The sequence below is a fragment of the Miscanthus floridulus genome, chromosome 7 (assembly GCF_019320115.1).
Source record: "Miscanthus floridulus cultivar M001 chromosome 7, ASM1932011v1, whole genome shotgun sequence".
Lineage (NCBI taxonomy): Eukaryota > Viridiplantae > Streptophyta > Magnoliopsida > Poales > Poaceae > Miscanthus > Miscanthus floridulus.
Window position 1 is genome coordinate 86,933,521 of NC_089586.1, and position 12,713 is coordinate 86,946,233.

The following is a 12,713-nucleotide window of genomic DNA, read 5'->3' on the forward strand; positions in this document are numbered from 1 at the left end:
AAGGCAAAATTGTTATGTGGCGCCACGTTCTTGTGATTGGGAATAACCCCCAGCCTCCAAAGAAAGATTCAGAGTTTGGATGGAACCTTGATGTGCCAAAGGGTGCTCTACTCCTTTTTTTCGAACCTCGTGTCTAAATGACATGTTATAGCTTCCAGCCAAGCTGTTCTTCATTCTCGATTCAAGACCAACATCCGATATGCCGACCCAATTGAGAACAACTCTCTTTTCTCCAAATGTCATGCCCAAAAATTATCTTGCCTTCTTTTACATAGTTGGATGCTTGTGATGATCGCAACGTCCAATGCGATGAAGAACGTTTGTAGTTTCTGGCGATCCCACACAATCTCGAATCATAAACAAATCAAGAACATTTTTTTTAATGTAAATTAAATTATTTATGAATTTGCACATAGTAAACAAGATTTTTATAGTTATTATTATAAAATAAAATAATCACCTTTAAAGTCAACAAGATGACTAATTGTGTACTATTTTGCTAGTTGGAGGGCATCCACTATACGATTTCGTAGTTCAAAGTTGAAAATGTACTTTACCTTAGGGAAAGAAGACCAAAGCTCTCTAACATGCTCGTTCCAAATTTAGATCAAATTTTAGATCAGGTGTCTCTAATTTGTGATCGCATGCTAATTTGTACAAAAGGGTACATAAGTTTGAAGTAGGAAACCGTAATGCTAAATCCCTTTTGAATCACTGTTTTTATTAGAAAAAAAAAAGAGAGCCTGGTCGTGAATTTTGAATTTTAAAATTAAAATGATCAACGGGAAAATTTCAACTGAATTAAAACAGATAAGCGAGCCTTAAATTTCGGATGTTGAAAATGGTATCTGCCGCTGATCATGCTGAGGAGATATAATATAACAATAATCTAATCAAAATGAAGGTTCCAGAGCCGATGTCAACGGTCAAAAAGTTCGAAATCATCACACTACATGCACCAGGTTCATACACCGGAACCATCCTGCCCGTCCATCACTCCTGTTCGAACAAATGAACGTCCGGAAGCTGCTCTCGGCCCACAGCACATCGTGCCCTTCGGCCCTCGCCAGTTTCGAATTTCGAACCCGTTAAAGCCCCGCCTGCGCCGCCCTCCACCAACGGCCAAACCCCAACCAAAACACAGCAGTAGTAGCACCAGGCACGAACCCTAGGAAATCTACCCAGAAATCCCACCCGAATCGGGGTTGTATCGTAGGGATAGTCGTTGCGGGGATAGGATCGAAGCGGACTGGGCAGGAGCCGAGCAAATCGTGAGTTTTTTTTTGGAGGTTTGGAGGATTTGGATGTGGTTGTTTGGTTGCAGTTTCCCGAGCGGTTTGGTGATGGTTTTTTCCTCTGGTCTTGTTCTTGCAGATCTGAAGAAGGGTAAGGATTGCCGTGCGGGGTACGGAGCTGTGGGAATCTATCCGAGGTGAGAATCGCGAAACGGTTGGGGAATTTGGTTGGTTCTTGGGCTGATTCTGTTGGTTCGCTCCCAAATTGCTTTCTTCAGACATGTCTCGCGGCTTCTTTATGTGTAAATCCCTTGGTGGTAGAGGATTGAGGTGGGATTATGAGTAGAACCGTCGCGGATTAAAATGATTACCTTGTTTCTTGAGGGAATTTCTTCGTGCTATTGATGCTTATACATTGGTCTTCTCTGCGTTTCTTCTTTCTTGCAGGTAGGCATCTTAGAGTCGTAGTGAAAGAGCAGAAGCCAGGCCGGGAACAAATAGAAAGGTGAGGAGATTTTTGGTGCATTAGTTCTTCATGCGTCCTCCTGAATTCTGCTTGTTAGCTTCATCCGGAAATTTCTTGCAAATTCTTCTGTAGATCCAGGAGAAGAGCAACAGGACTCAGGGCACCAGGAATACGAAAGAGCAGAGACCAGAACAACTGTAAGAAATTCTGTGATTTCAGGGTTCATTTGTTTATCTGATTATGCATTCTTTGGCCTCTTGCATCACTAATGTGGTTATATACACTTCTTCCAGAACTACAAGATGCATGAAGTGAGGACTGCCAGCAGGCCGGCTCTCGCCGACATCTCTGGTGGTGGGTTCTTTATCAGGAGAGTAGAATCGCCAGGAGCTGTGCTGGTGAAAGGTGCTGTCAAGCCGCGGGCTCGACAGGCCCTGTCACCGTCAAGCAACAAGGAGAATGTGCCACCAGTGGGAGCTGTGTGGGTTGCACCAAAGAGGAGGAGCCCCTTGCCTGACTGGTACCCAAGGACCCCACTCCGTGATATCAAATCAATCGTCAAGGTGGTGGACTATTTCCTTGCTGTTTTATGTGTTCTTCTCTGAATTCCGTGCACACCATCATCATTTCTGATAATGTCTAATTCCATGTTGTTGTATTTGGTGTATGAACTGTACTCTATAGTCTATAATATGCTACAGTGTTGCAATGTTTGAGTTCTCAGTCATTGTATTCAGAATGCCTGGTTAGTGATCAACAAAATAGGCTATGGAGTAGATTTGGTAATTGGTGTTCAAAATGTTAAGCCTTGTACAATATTATTCTATAATACAATAGGATATGCCAATTATGTTAGCTGCCTTGATGACATAGAATGAGAAATATATACAGGTGGATTTTATCATTGGTGCAGCAAGTCATAGCAAAAGATTCTTATAATTCCATATAACATAGCAATAATACTCTTACAAGGCATTGCTAACACTCTTTTATTCTGTCTTACTTGCATCTAGCTATATTCAGTTTAAGTGCCTGACAATTTAGATGTGCTTAAATTTACAGAAAGATTCAGTTAGTTAAATCTAAATTTATTATTCTCCCTTTGACTTAATGTTATCCCATTCCCCTTGTTATAGAGTTTGAATATTTAACGGATCATAATAGATGTTCCTTTGCGTTATTACTAAATTACTGTACTTGTTTGGTTGTAGAAACTATGCACTGCAACTAAAAAGTTGCACACTTCAGGCTGTTGATGGTGTAGAAATTTCTCTGAATACAGGATCATGTTTAGAAATTAATTGACAATTTGCCATTTCAGCTGCTGAGGATCTTATTTGCAACGGCCTGTCTTCTTGGTTGTTCTGAAATGTCCATTCATTTTAACGTGGCCTACTAAAACTGAGATTCCTATAAAGATTCATAGTATAGATTTTGACTTCATCTTCAGTTTTAAGCTTTATATGACCAGTCTATTCAGGATATTTGCAGTCGCAAAAATATTCAGGATATTTGCAAGAATTTCATCTGATGAATTTTTACTGGTTTTATCATCTTCATAACTTATATTATGGAAGCATCTTTATGCTGTTGTTTATATACACCGTTACGGACTATGCGAGTTGTATTTGTTGATATTGGAACTGTTGAAACTACTGATAGCTGATATAATAGTGTTCAACTGAAATGCTTTTAAAGTATCCTCTGGAGTATGGATGTTAGTTCCCTTTTAAGAGGCAATATTGCTTTCAATATTGGCAGTGATTAGATTTAGTGGCAAATTTAGCTTTATGTTCAGAAAATCTGTGTTCGTTACTTTCTAGGCTGACCACTGACCCCATATGTGCTTACTTGCCTATTACTTTTAATTTATTGCCAGAAGTTATATACTGATGTATAACTGCAACTTGCAGGCAATTCTGTTAGATGTTAGACGTGCATAGTGTTCCCCTCGAAATCTACTGATGTATAACTGCAACTTGCAGGCAATTGAGAGGAGAAGTCGTCTGCAGAATGCTGCAGCTCAGCAGCAGATCCTGTGGACAGAAGATTCTTCCCAATCTGTGGATCCAATAACTCCAGCACAGGCAGAGCAGGGTGTGCCAACAACTGAGGGAGGTCAAGCTGTTGCAAGCCCTGCAACTTCTTTGGATGATCCAGCTCTTGCAGATCTCATGGAGAAGAAGCTGTCCAGCTCCTTGCAGGCCACTCCATCTGACTGCTCCTTGCAGGCCACTCCATCCAAACCAAATGATCCAGCTCTTGCAGATCTCATGGAGAAGAAGCTGTCCAGCTCGATAGAGCAGATCGAGAAGCAAAGTTCGGCTAGGCGGCGATTCCGCGGCGACTACGCGCGCCTAGTCGCTGGGCGAAGCCCGTCGCCGCGACTAGGGCCATAGTCGCCCATCGCGGCGCTAGGCGGCGCGGAGGCGCGCTAGGCCCCGCGAGGGCGCCAGGAGGACGAGGGGGCTGGGGGCCGCTCGCCGCACCGAAGGAAGGAGGAGGCCAGGGGCCATGGAGCCGCCGAGATCCAGGCCCCGCGTGCCGGAGGGAGGAAGGAGAGGCGCGCCGCCGGGAGGACGAGGGGGCCGCTCGCCGCACCGGAGGAGAGGGAGGAGGGGGCCAAGGGCCGCGCTGCCGCCCAGATCCGGGACTGCGCGCCAGAGGGAGGGAGGAGACGCGCGCCGCCACGAGCGGGGCCGCCCCGCGCCGCCGGGAGGACGAGGGGCCGTGGGTCGCGCGCCGCGCCGGAGGAGAGGGAGGAGGGGCCGCACTCCGGAGGGAGGGGAGGCGCGCCACTGCAGCTGCCCTGCGCCTAGCGCACCGCCGAGAGAGGGAGAGAGATTTGGCATTGGAGGGAGGGAGAGAGAGGAGGGCCAGTGAGGGAGAGAGACGTGTGCGCCGTCGGTTGCAGTTTATCTAATTTCGGTTTTGATTGCAGTTGCAGTTTACCTACTGAATATCTAATGTGCACTTCCTACTGAATTTCCTACTGAATGATTGCAGTTGTAGTTTACTGAATGTCTAATGTGCATGCTCTGTTCCCTATTATCTGTACTGCGGTTCATTGGTGAACTCTTGAATTTGAATGTAGGATGTCGACGGAACAAGGTGTTTCTGCACCAGCAGCAACAGGAACTGAGGCCCTCTTTTTATACTTACTGTGACTCATATATAGCAGTTATATACATATATATATAGTTATATACATAATATATATATAATTTATGGCTATATTGCCAAAACGCCTAGGAAAACGCCTAGGAGCGCCTAGGACCGAGTACTCCCGACTAGGCGCTAGGCAATGGGTCAGCGCCTAGATTCCGCCTAGCGCCTAGCTGGACTTTGTCGAGAAGATGGTGAGGCGTAACCTGAAGAAAACTCCGAAGGCCGCTCAGCCTTCCAAGAGGATCATCCAGAGGCGCACCCTGATGTCCATGCGATGAGCTGAGAAAGCTCTGCTCTGTCATGGTTTCCTCTTGTCTGCTGCTTTCTTAGCGGCTAGTCCTAACCAATCATTATGTCAGTTTTGCCTGAAGGACGGTGAGGTTTCCTGGTTCTCTGCTTGAGGACCCAGGGGTATGCGGCTTACTAGCTCCCTGCTTGAGGGTACATAGTATTATGGTGACTACGATTTCTCTACGTTTATAGCTTGAACCGTGTATAGCCTCTCTACAATTTTAAGCACCATGAATAACTGTTACGTGATCTTTTTAGTTTGAGAAATTAGTAGTTCCTCTGTATAGTTATGGTGTAGAACGGATGTGAGAAGGGTGAAACAGGTGCAGTTATGACTTTGACAGCTTGAATACTGTTGTTGCTGAGTAGTTCCTCTATACTGCTGGTGCCGAGTAATATTTTGGCAATCAGTAATGATTAATGAATCACCTTACTGATTTCAGTTATGAATATTTGTGACTCTGATTGCTTGTATTACTACTATTGTCGAGTAACATAACATAATTTTGGTATTTTATTGTCTCAATACTGCAAGATGAGAGATTGCCATTTGCTAGCGTTGCTTCTTTCTGCAGGTCAGAGTGCGTGTGTTATGAATAATTTTTAGAGCCATTTGCTAGTCGTGGCAACCACCAAAGAGACATTCATATTTTACATTTAGTTTCCCAAACATTGAGCCCGTTCCTGTTCACTTTGGATATAGGCAGGTTTAGTTGTCCATGGTAAGATACTTATTTTGGCACTAGGTATTGGCCCGTGCGTTGCTACGGGCTTGTAAATTTTGGATGAAATAACATAACTAAAACATTTGTTTGTTGCATGACGAATTAAAATGAAAATTAGGGAGAATAAATAACCAGAAAGTCCAAGTAGCAAGCCAGGCTTGCACAAGACCAAAAATATCTACATTAGTTTCCAACTACATGAAACATTTGCTACAGTCAGGATCAACAATGCCGGAGCGCCAACAAGGATCTGTACCCGGCTATGATCCATTGCTCTGCTTCCTCAAAAATATCGCTGATGATCCAAGGCACTGATCTCTGCTGATTTCGAAAAAAACAGGTTGTATTCATTATAATCTGTTTATCAAATGTTCTTAATTATGTCGTTTCTTACAAAATTTTTGTGACCATAGCAACACACAGATCAATACCTAGTTCATGCCAAAGCATGTACCATTTGCTACAAACATTTATGTAGTCGACATGAAAGAAATGTCAAAGCATTGATACACGAAGTCCAATGTTAAATAACTAATTTTCAATAAAAACAATAAAAGGCTTCAAGATTACATTCCATCTATCAGAGTTAACCACTTTTGATTTTTTTTTTTCAAAAATAGTCCATCCATCATGCTCTAACAATCAATCAATCCTTTAGTCTTATAAACAAGGGTATCCTTTGTTTTGCCGGTTAGTTGCCCTCCGTTGCTACTCCATGCGCAGCTCCTGACCTCCTCTTGTAGGTACTCCGATGTTTGTGTGTGGTGGTCGCACACATGCCAAGCTGCATGGAAATATTCACCAGATCAGACTGCACACCACTGCATCAACCAATAATTGCCCCTTTTTTCTCAAATATGCGAAAGGTTAGCGCATCATTTGTATTAAGGTCGGAGTCGGAGAGCTTGAAATTACAAAGCCGCACAATGCTCCCGCAAGTGCTCTGTACTGCTCCCTCGGAAGTTTAATAGTTGCCCTAAAAACCAGTAATTAGAGATAATTATACATTGACAATAATCATAGATAATTAAAAATGGATCGATCACTGATGCATCAGAGAAGCAACGGTGGTATGGATAAAAACATAAAGAAAAAGAAATAGAGGATCCATGGTCAGTAAGAAGGGAAAAAAAGAATGCTTAAACCTAGATAATTGTGTTTTCAGATTCATGGTTGTGATAAGAACAGGAAAAGACAAAATTTAACCATAAGGCGAAACAGAGGAAGCATACCAAAGTGCCTTGTGCCTTCAATCAGGTCGTGCTCAGCTATGTCGATCAATCTCACTAGGGCATCTGAGACCACCAAGCCAATCTTGTGACTGATAACAGAGAACCTGAAACATAAAGTCAGTCTACATGAAACCTGATGAACCAGCAGACTAAAACATTTCTATTCACTTGGTTAAATTCGCCAACAAAATTGGCTGCAGTCTACATTAAATATGAAAGAAGTTAAATTCCCATTGATACAATTTCTCAGAACAATAATATAAAAAAAAGGGTACAAGAAAGGTTGGCATAGCGCCTCCAGGGACTCTCCCTCACTCCAGTCACCTTTGAAGTGAATTTGGATATTAGATATAATAGTATTATTGACCATGGTGTGATGCTCCATTCCAAGAGCTCAGAAGAAGTTTCAGTTCACTTTTTTGTCCATGCACAAACACAGTAGCTGATTCTAAAAGAATTGAGATACTTATATTTCCCATTTATGTATTGTCTTTATTGAAAATATCCATCAAGAAGTCCACTTGTTAACATCAAAATGTAGATGCAAGATTTACCTTCCGGGGCAGCACGGCGCGAATAGGAAGCCAGATCGCTCATGCCCTGATGTGAGGATCATTTGTCTTGTGGATGTCATTGCCCTCTAGATGGCAAATCCATCCACATCGAGATGAGGAACAAATGGCCACACAGATCAGTAGTTTATACGTTGTGCTATGAGAGAAATCAGACTGGTAGACAGAATTTCTAGCGATTTCACACAAGTCACATTAGTAAGCTGCCAAGAGCAACAAGCAATGGAAACTAAGAACATCTAAGTGGATACCTTGGAAGGATCTTTGGATGTATACCTTGGCAGCTTATCCTTAAATGAGCGCACCAAGAACTGGATTCACAAAATACAGATTGGTATAGCAATAGTACACATAGTCCGCATAGGCTGGATTCAAAACATTAGTCCATTTCAACCTGCACTGTAGCAGGTTGAGCACCGTGCTCCATGGGGCAGCAGGCATCATCGAAGCACTTGCGTGTGAGCACGCCATGTTGCAGCGCACAAAGAGCAGGAGCCACGAAACACCGCTGCCGCACCCTTCTGCAACATCCAACCACCTGCGCCAGGAACCCACTGTTGCCATCGTAACCATCCTCACCTCAAACCACCATTAATAGAGGCATACATTTTACAAATGCAAGCTTCGCCGGTCTGCATCCTGTACTCAAAATCATGGTCACCAACTCACCATCTGAGGGTCACCGTGGAGGACGAAGGGGGCCGTGTACCCACTCCATCGTGGTTGTCGCCGGAGCTAGGCCAAGCCGCCGGTCCCGACATCTACGGCCGCGCGTTAGGCCCACGGGGATTGGGGACCAGCGGCAATAGGAGATCACCTCCACCTCCACGGGCGTGGCGAAGGCGCGGGCAGACGCGGTAGGCGGCGGGCGGAGGCGCGGGCCGGCGGAGCAGCGTCGGTAAGGCAGGAGCGACGGAGCCGTGCCCAAAGCATTTTCGATTCAACGCGTGCGCTGTCTCTCTCCTGTCTCCCCGCGTAGAAAGGTGCTGTCAAGCCGCTGGCTCGACAGGCCGTGGCACCGTCAAGCAACAAGGAGAATGATGAGAACCGAGCAGAGCTCGGGTGGCTAGCTCTGCCGGCGGGCAGGCAGCCGGCACGAGTTCGATTCTCAGGAATCGCACTCGCGTTTCTCACCGGGTTTATCCCCAAATAAATTCCGTTGCCTCTCACGTGAAGCTACAAAGGAAATACGACGCGCCTCGTCGCCTACATGTCTGTGGACCCGGTGATCTCAAGAAGGACGCGATCCAGTGATCTGAGTATAGTTGTAGGTTTACTTGTGTACGTGTGGTGTGTGTAGAGTTAGTGTATGTCTGTACATGAGCAGATACTACAGTTGTACCCAGATAAGAGGCACAAAAAAAAAAGGAGAATGATGTTCCACCACTGAGGGCGCGTTTAGATGCAAAATTTTTGGGTTTTGGCTACTGTAGCACTTTCGTTTGTATTTGGCAATTAGTGTCTAATTATGGACTAATTATGTTTGAAAGTTTCGTCTCACGATTTCTCACTTAACTGTATAATTAGTTTTTTTCGTCTACATTTAGTACTCCATGCATATGCCGTAAGATTCGATGTGATGAATACTGCGCAAAAAAATTTGGAAAGCCTAAGACAAGGGTAAACCAAGCAAAAGTTAGGAAACTATGTAAGGAATGGTTTTATGGTTCCAAAATCATATTCTTGAGTTAACTAACTTAACTGAGTAGAACCTGGGGGAACACATTCCAAAACTGTAGTGTTTGGTCACCAGAACAAGTAGTTAGAGCCTGTTCGCTTGGAGGAATCTGGATGAATCTGGAAGAATTTGTGAGACCATAAACAGTGTTTTTCGTCTGGGACCGTGTTTTCCGGCTGGTATTTGCACCAGCCGAACGAGCCCTTAGTCTGTTGATATTGATAGTGGAAAGACAGTGAGAAGAAATTATATTAGGTGCCTCAAATGAAATACAGAAACAGGTCACCAGGGCTCACCTGTCCATCAGGAGAAATAGTTAAATGCAGTACTCTATTTTTATGCCCTGTCAAGGTAGCAACCTGCAAAAAAAGAGAGAAGAGGAACACGATCAATATAGAAAAGTTATGTACAATTTATAACTGAATTCAGAAGAAGCTTGCAGTGTACCCATTGACATTGTTGGATATCGCCAAATAATAATCTGATTCTAAATCCCCATGAGTGCGCACAATCTCATTCATGTTCTTTGACCAGATAAGATTGCAAACCTGTAAAGTCATTTAGCATCCTCAGTACATGTGAACAAATAACATGTTTAACCTAGTTTTTCCTCAATTCTATACAAAAAAAAACTTGGTTTGACAACGAGAGATGTCTCAAATAGAGACTTTTCCTCGACTAATCAGCTTGTTCGCTTGGTCGTAAACGATCGTAAATTTTCAGCAAGAACAATATTTTTCTCTCACACCAAACCAGCCAGCAGTAAATAATCCACGATCGTTTACGGCCTGCCGAACAGGCTGAATAATTTTGTATCAGTGGAGTCAGTTCCAACACACCTAGGCCAAAAACTAGGCAACTATAGCTAACACTATAACACCAAGCACATTTAAAAACTGGGTTAAACATGTGCCATTGGCTCTGTTCGTTTGTCTTATAATCCGTATTTTTTAGCTTGTTTCAGCCGGAATAGTATTTTTCTCTCACAATAAATCAGTCAACGGTACTTTTAGCTATGGCTTATCAGCCAAGCGAACGGGGCCATGTAAACCAAGAACATAATACACTGCTAGCAAGATAAGGCAATTTGATTCTCAATTCCAATGTTCAAATGTTTCAAGCCCACAAGATTTAGCCTGCACAATTCAAAAAGAGAAAATATTTGGCCCCGTTCGGCTGGCATAATATTTGCTGAAACTGGCTGAAAAACACTGTTCTGGCTGAATTGTTGTGAGAGAAAAACACTGTTCTGGCTGAAAAAAGAAGTCGAACAAGCTGAATATGGGATAAGCCGAACCACGGGGCCAAATTATCCAAAAGACTTGTATGAAAGTAGAAGTCATTCTGTTTCAGGAATAGAATTTCAGAATACTTATGTGAGAAATTGCCATATCCACCCTTGTTTTGTGCAACTTTCTGGACTCTTTGATGAATGATTGCAACTTGTAATACTGTGCAGAAAGATAAAGCAGCATGGCAGGAGATTATACATTGTGATTTGTGAATAAACGTAACTACTTGATTGCCAGTATCCACGCAGCTAAGTATATATTGTAGCCGTATTCCAAAATTGTATTTATCCATCTGTAGTTCCTCCACCAGATGCTAGAAGCCCATGGAGATGAGATGACTAGGCAATTTCTTTAATACCGCTCTGTGCTCGTTATTCTTCAGTACTGGTTTTAGTGAGGTCCAGTTTAGTTCTAGAAAATTTTGCAAAATTTTTCAAGATTCCCCGTCACATCGAATCTTTGGACGCATGCATGAAGCATTAAATATAAATAAAAAATAAAACTAATTACACAGTTTAGACGAAATTCACGAGACGAATCTTTTAAGCCTAATTAGACTATGATTGGACACTAATTACCAAATAACGACGAAAAATGCTACAATACATTTTGCAAAAAATTTCGTCATCTAAACAGGCCCTCAACGAGGATTCCAGACAAAAAGCTGCAAGAAGAAAAATATTAGTACGTGCCTCCCGATCCATAATTCTTGTCACTGTCGACAAGGTTAAGGTCAAACATTTAAAACTTTGGCTATCAATAACCAGCCTGTTCGGTTGACTGATTCGTATCGTTGCTGGTTCGTGAAGAAGTATTACTGGCTGATTTGTGTGAGAGAAAAATATTATTCCAGCTGAAAATTTACGATCGTTTACGACGAGCCATAGCCAAACGAACAGGCTAAACATTTAAAGCATTTAGTATAAAGACACTAAGACAACTATATAAGTCTTAAAAAGTACTTTAACAAAATTACATGCTTGTTGCATTTTTGTATATATTATACTTCTTCCGTCTCAAGAAAGTAGGCGCAACTCAAAAAACGCTAAGACCAAATAGCAGATTAATTACTGCATGTTCCTAGAAAAGTCCCTTGATTTTCGTCTCCGAATAACTACGGTTCCACCTCCAAATAACTACCGAAATGTTTTTCCGTCTGGTGTCGTTAAGAAAATCGTCGGGCTCCGTGATCGGCCCTGTTCGCTTGAGCTTATCAGCCAAAATCAATCCTACTTTTTAGTTATAAGAATAATATTTTTCTCTTACAATAAATCAGCTCTACAAATCAACCGCAACAGCAATAAATCCTACCGAACGTGGCCATGTATGCACATGTAAATTTTCTTTCTACTAACCGGTACGGGCTATTCTCCGCGCACAGCACAATGCAGTATCTATGCCCTCATTAATAACTAGGTGTGCTATTTTTTCTCCACACACGCAGGGTCATCCGGTACACGAAAATTTTCTCTCTTGGCACCCAACTAATCCTATGTCTTGGCACGCATGCAAAATATTATGGCAAGTAGAGTTATTAAGACTGACTCCAACAAGGTGACTCAAATCGAATACTCATTTCACGGTTTAGGTAACGCCACAGTAACAAAAGCTACGCACCCATTCCTTCACCCTCCAACGGATGATCGAGCAGGAAGCCCCAAATCCCGCTGCCCTCTACTCTCTCCTGCTCTGCTTTTCTTTTTTCCCCCTCTGCCTTCTCTTCCCCGTCCTGCTCAGCTCCTCCCGAGGACCGTCGCTGCCCAGCTGCCCCGGGCCAGCCGCCGACGACCAGGAGCCTCCGCTCTGCCTCCCTGCCCTCTTCCCCTCTCTTCTCTTTCTCTCCCTTCCTCTCTTTTCTCTCTGTCTTGCTCGACTCGTTGACCGCACTGGGACGGAGAAAGGAGCAGATGCATCCGTCCACACTCGGCGGTCTTGCGCTGGCGGCGTAAGCGAGGGCACCTCTCGGCGCGGCGGTGCACCGGCGTGGTGGCGTAGAGGCGCTGGTGGGCCCGGGCGCGGGCGCCCCTCGGCGTGGCGGCTCACCGGAGCAGGGC

At 43.7% G+C, this 12,713-nt stretch overlaps 2 protein-coding genes across 4 annotated transcripts; one reads left to right on the forward strand and one right to left on the reverse strand.

The window, feature by feature from the left end:
* Positions 1 to 1,133: 1,133 nt before the first annotated feature.
* On the forward strand, positions 1,134 to 4,729 carry LOC136463699 (protein POLYCHOME-like). Of its 2 annotated transcripts, none has more exons than XM_066462672.1 (6): positions 1,134 to 1,271; positions 1,375 to 1,432; positions 1,683 to 1,740; positions 1,834 to 1,898; positions 1,995 to 2,264; positions 3,687 to 4,729. In XM_066462672.1, exons 5-6 carry the CDS (start codon positions 2,004 to 2,006, stop codon positions 4,098 to 4,100), a joined length of 675 nt encoding a protein of 224 aa, XP_066318769.1. In that variant the 5' UTR covers positions 1,134 to 1,271; positions 1,375 to 1,432; positions 1,683 to 1,740; positions 1,834 to 1,898; positions 1,995 to 2,003; the 3' UTR covers positions 4,101 to 4,729. The 2 variants fall into 2 exon arrangements, with proteins under 2 accessions (XP_066318769.1, XP_066318771.1); XM_066462674.1 differs by having other exon boundaries at positions 1,687 to 1,740.
* A 1,640-nt stretch (positions 4,730 to 6,369) lies between these two features.
* LOC136463700 (uncharacterized) lies at positions 6,370 to 9,080 on the reverse strand. Of its 2 annotated transcripts, XM_066462675.1 has the most exons (5): positions 8,084 to 9,080; positions 7,941 to 8,000; positions 7,672 to 7,757; positions 7,118 to 7,221; positions 6,370 to 6,861 (listed from the first exon to the last, which is right to left on the reverse strand). In XM_066462675.1, exons 1-5 carry the CDS (start codon positions 8,114 to 8,116, stop codon positions 6,797 to 6,799), a joined length of 348 nt encoding a protein of 115 aa, XP_066318772.1. In that variant the 5' UTR covers positions 8,117 to 9,080; the 3' UTR covers positions 6,370 to 6,796. The 2 variants fall into 2 exon arrangements, 1 of the variants encoding a protein (XP_066318772.1); XR_010761059.1 differs by having other exon boundaries at positions 7,672 to 8,227; positions 8,359 to 9,080.
* Between the last annotated feature and the right edge of the window lie 3,633 nt (positions 9,081 to 12,713).

Excerpts from the sequence above, each read along its gene's own strand:
- LOC136463699 (XM_066462672.1), top strand. The coding sequence starts at position 2,004 with ATGCATGAAGTGAGGACTGCCAGCAGGCCGGCTCTCGCCGACATCTCT. Across the intron at positions 2,265-3,686 it reads ATATCAAATCAATCGTCAAG|GCAATTGAGAGGAGAAGTCG; the intron begins GTGGTGGACTAT and ends TGCAACTTGCAG.
- LOC136463700 (XM_066462675.1), bottom strand. The coding sequence starts at position 8,116 with ATGGAGCACGGTGCTCAACCTGCTACAGTGCAG. Across the intron at positions 8,001-8,083 it reads CTCAACCTGCTACAGTGCAG|TTCTTGGTGCGCTCATTTAA; the intron begins GTTGAAATGGAC and ends TTGTGAATCCAG. Across the intron at positions 6,862-7,117 it reads TGAAGGCACAAGGCACTTTG|GGCAACTATTAAACTTCCGA; the intron begins GTATGCTTCCTC and ends ACTGGTTTTTAG.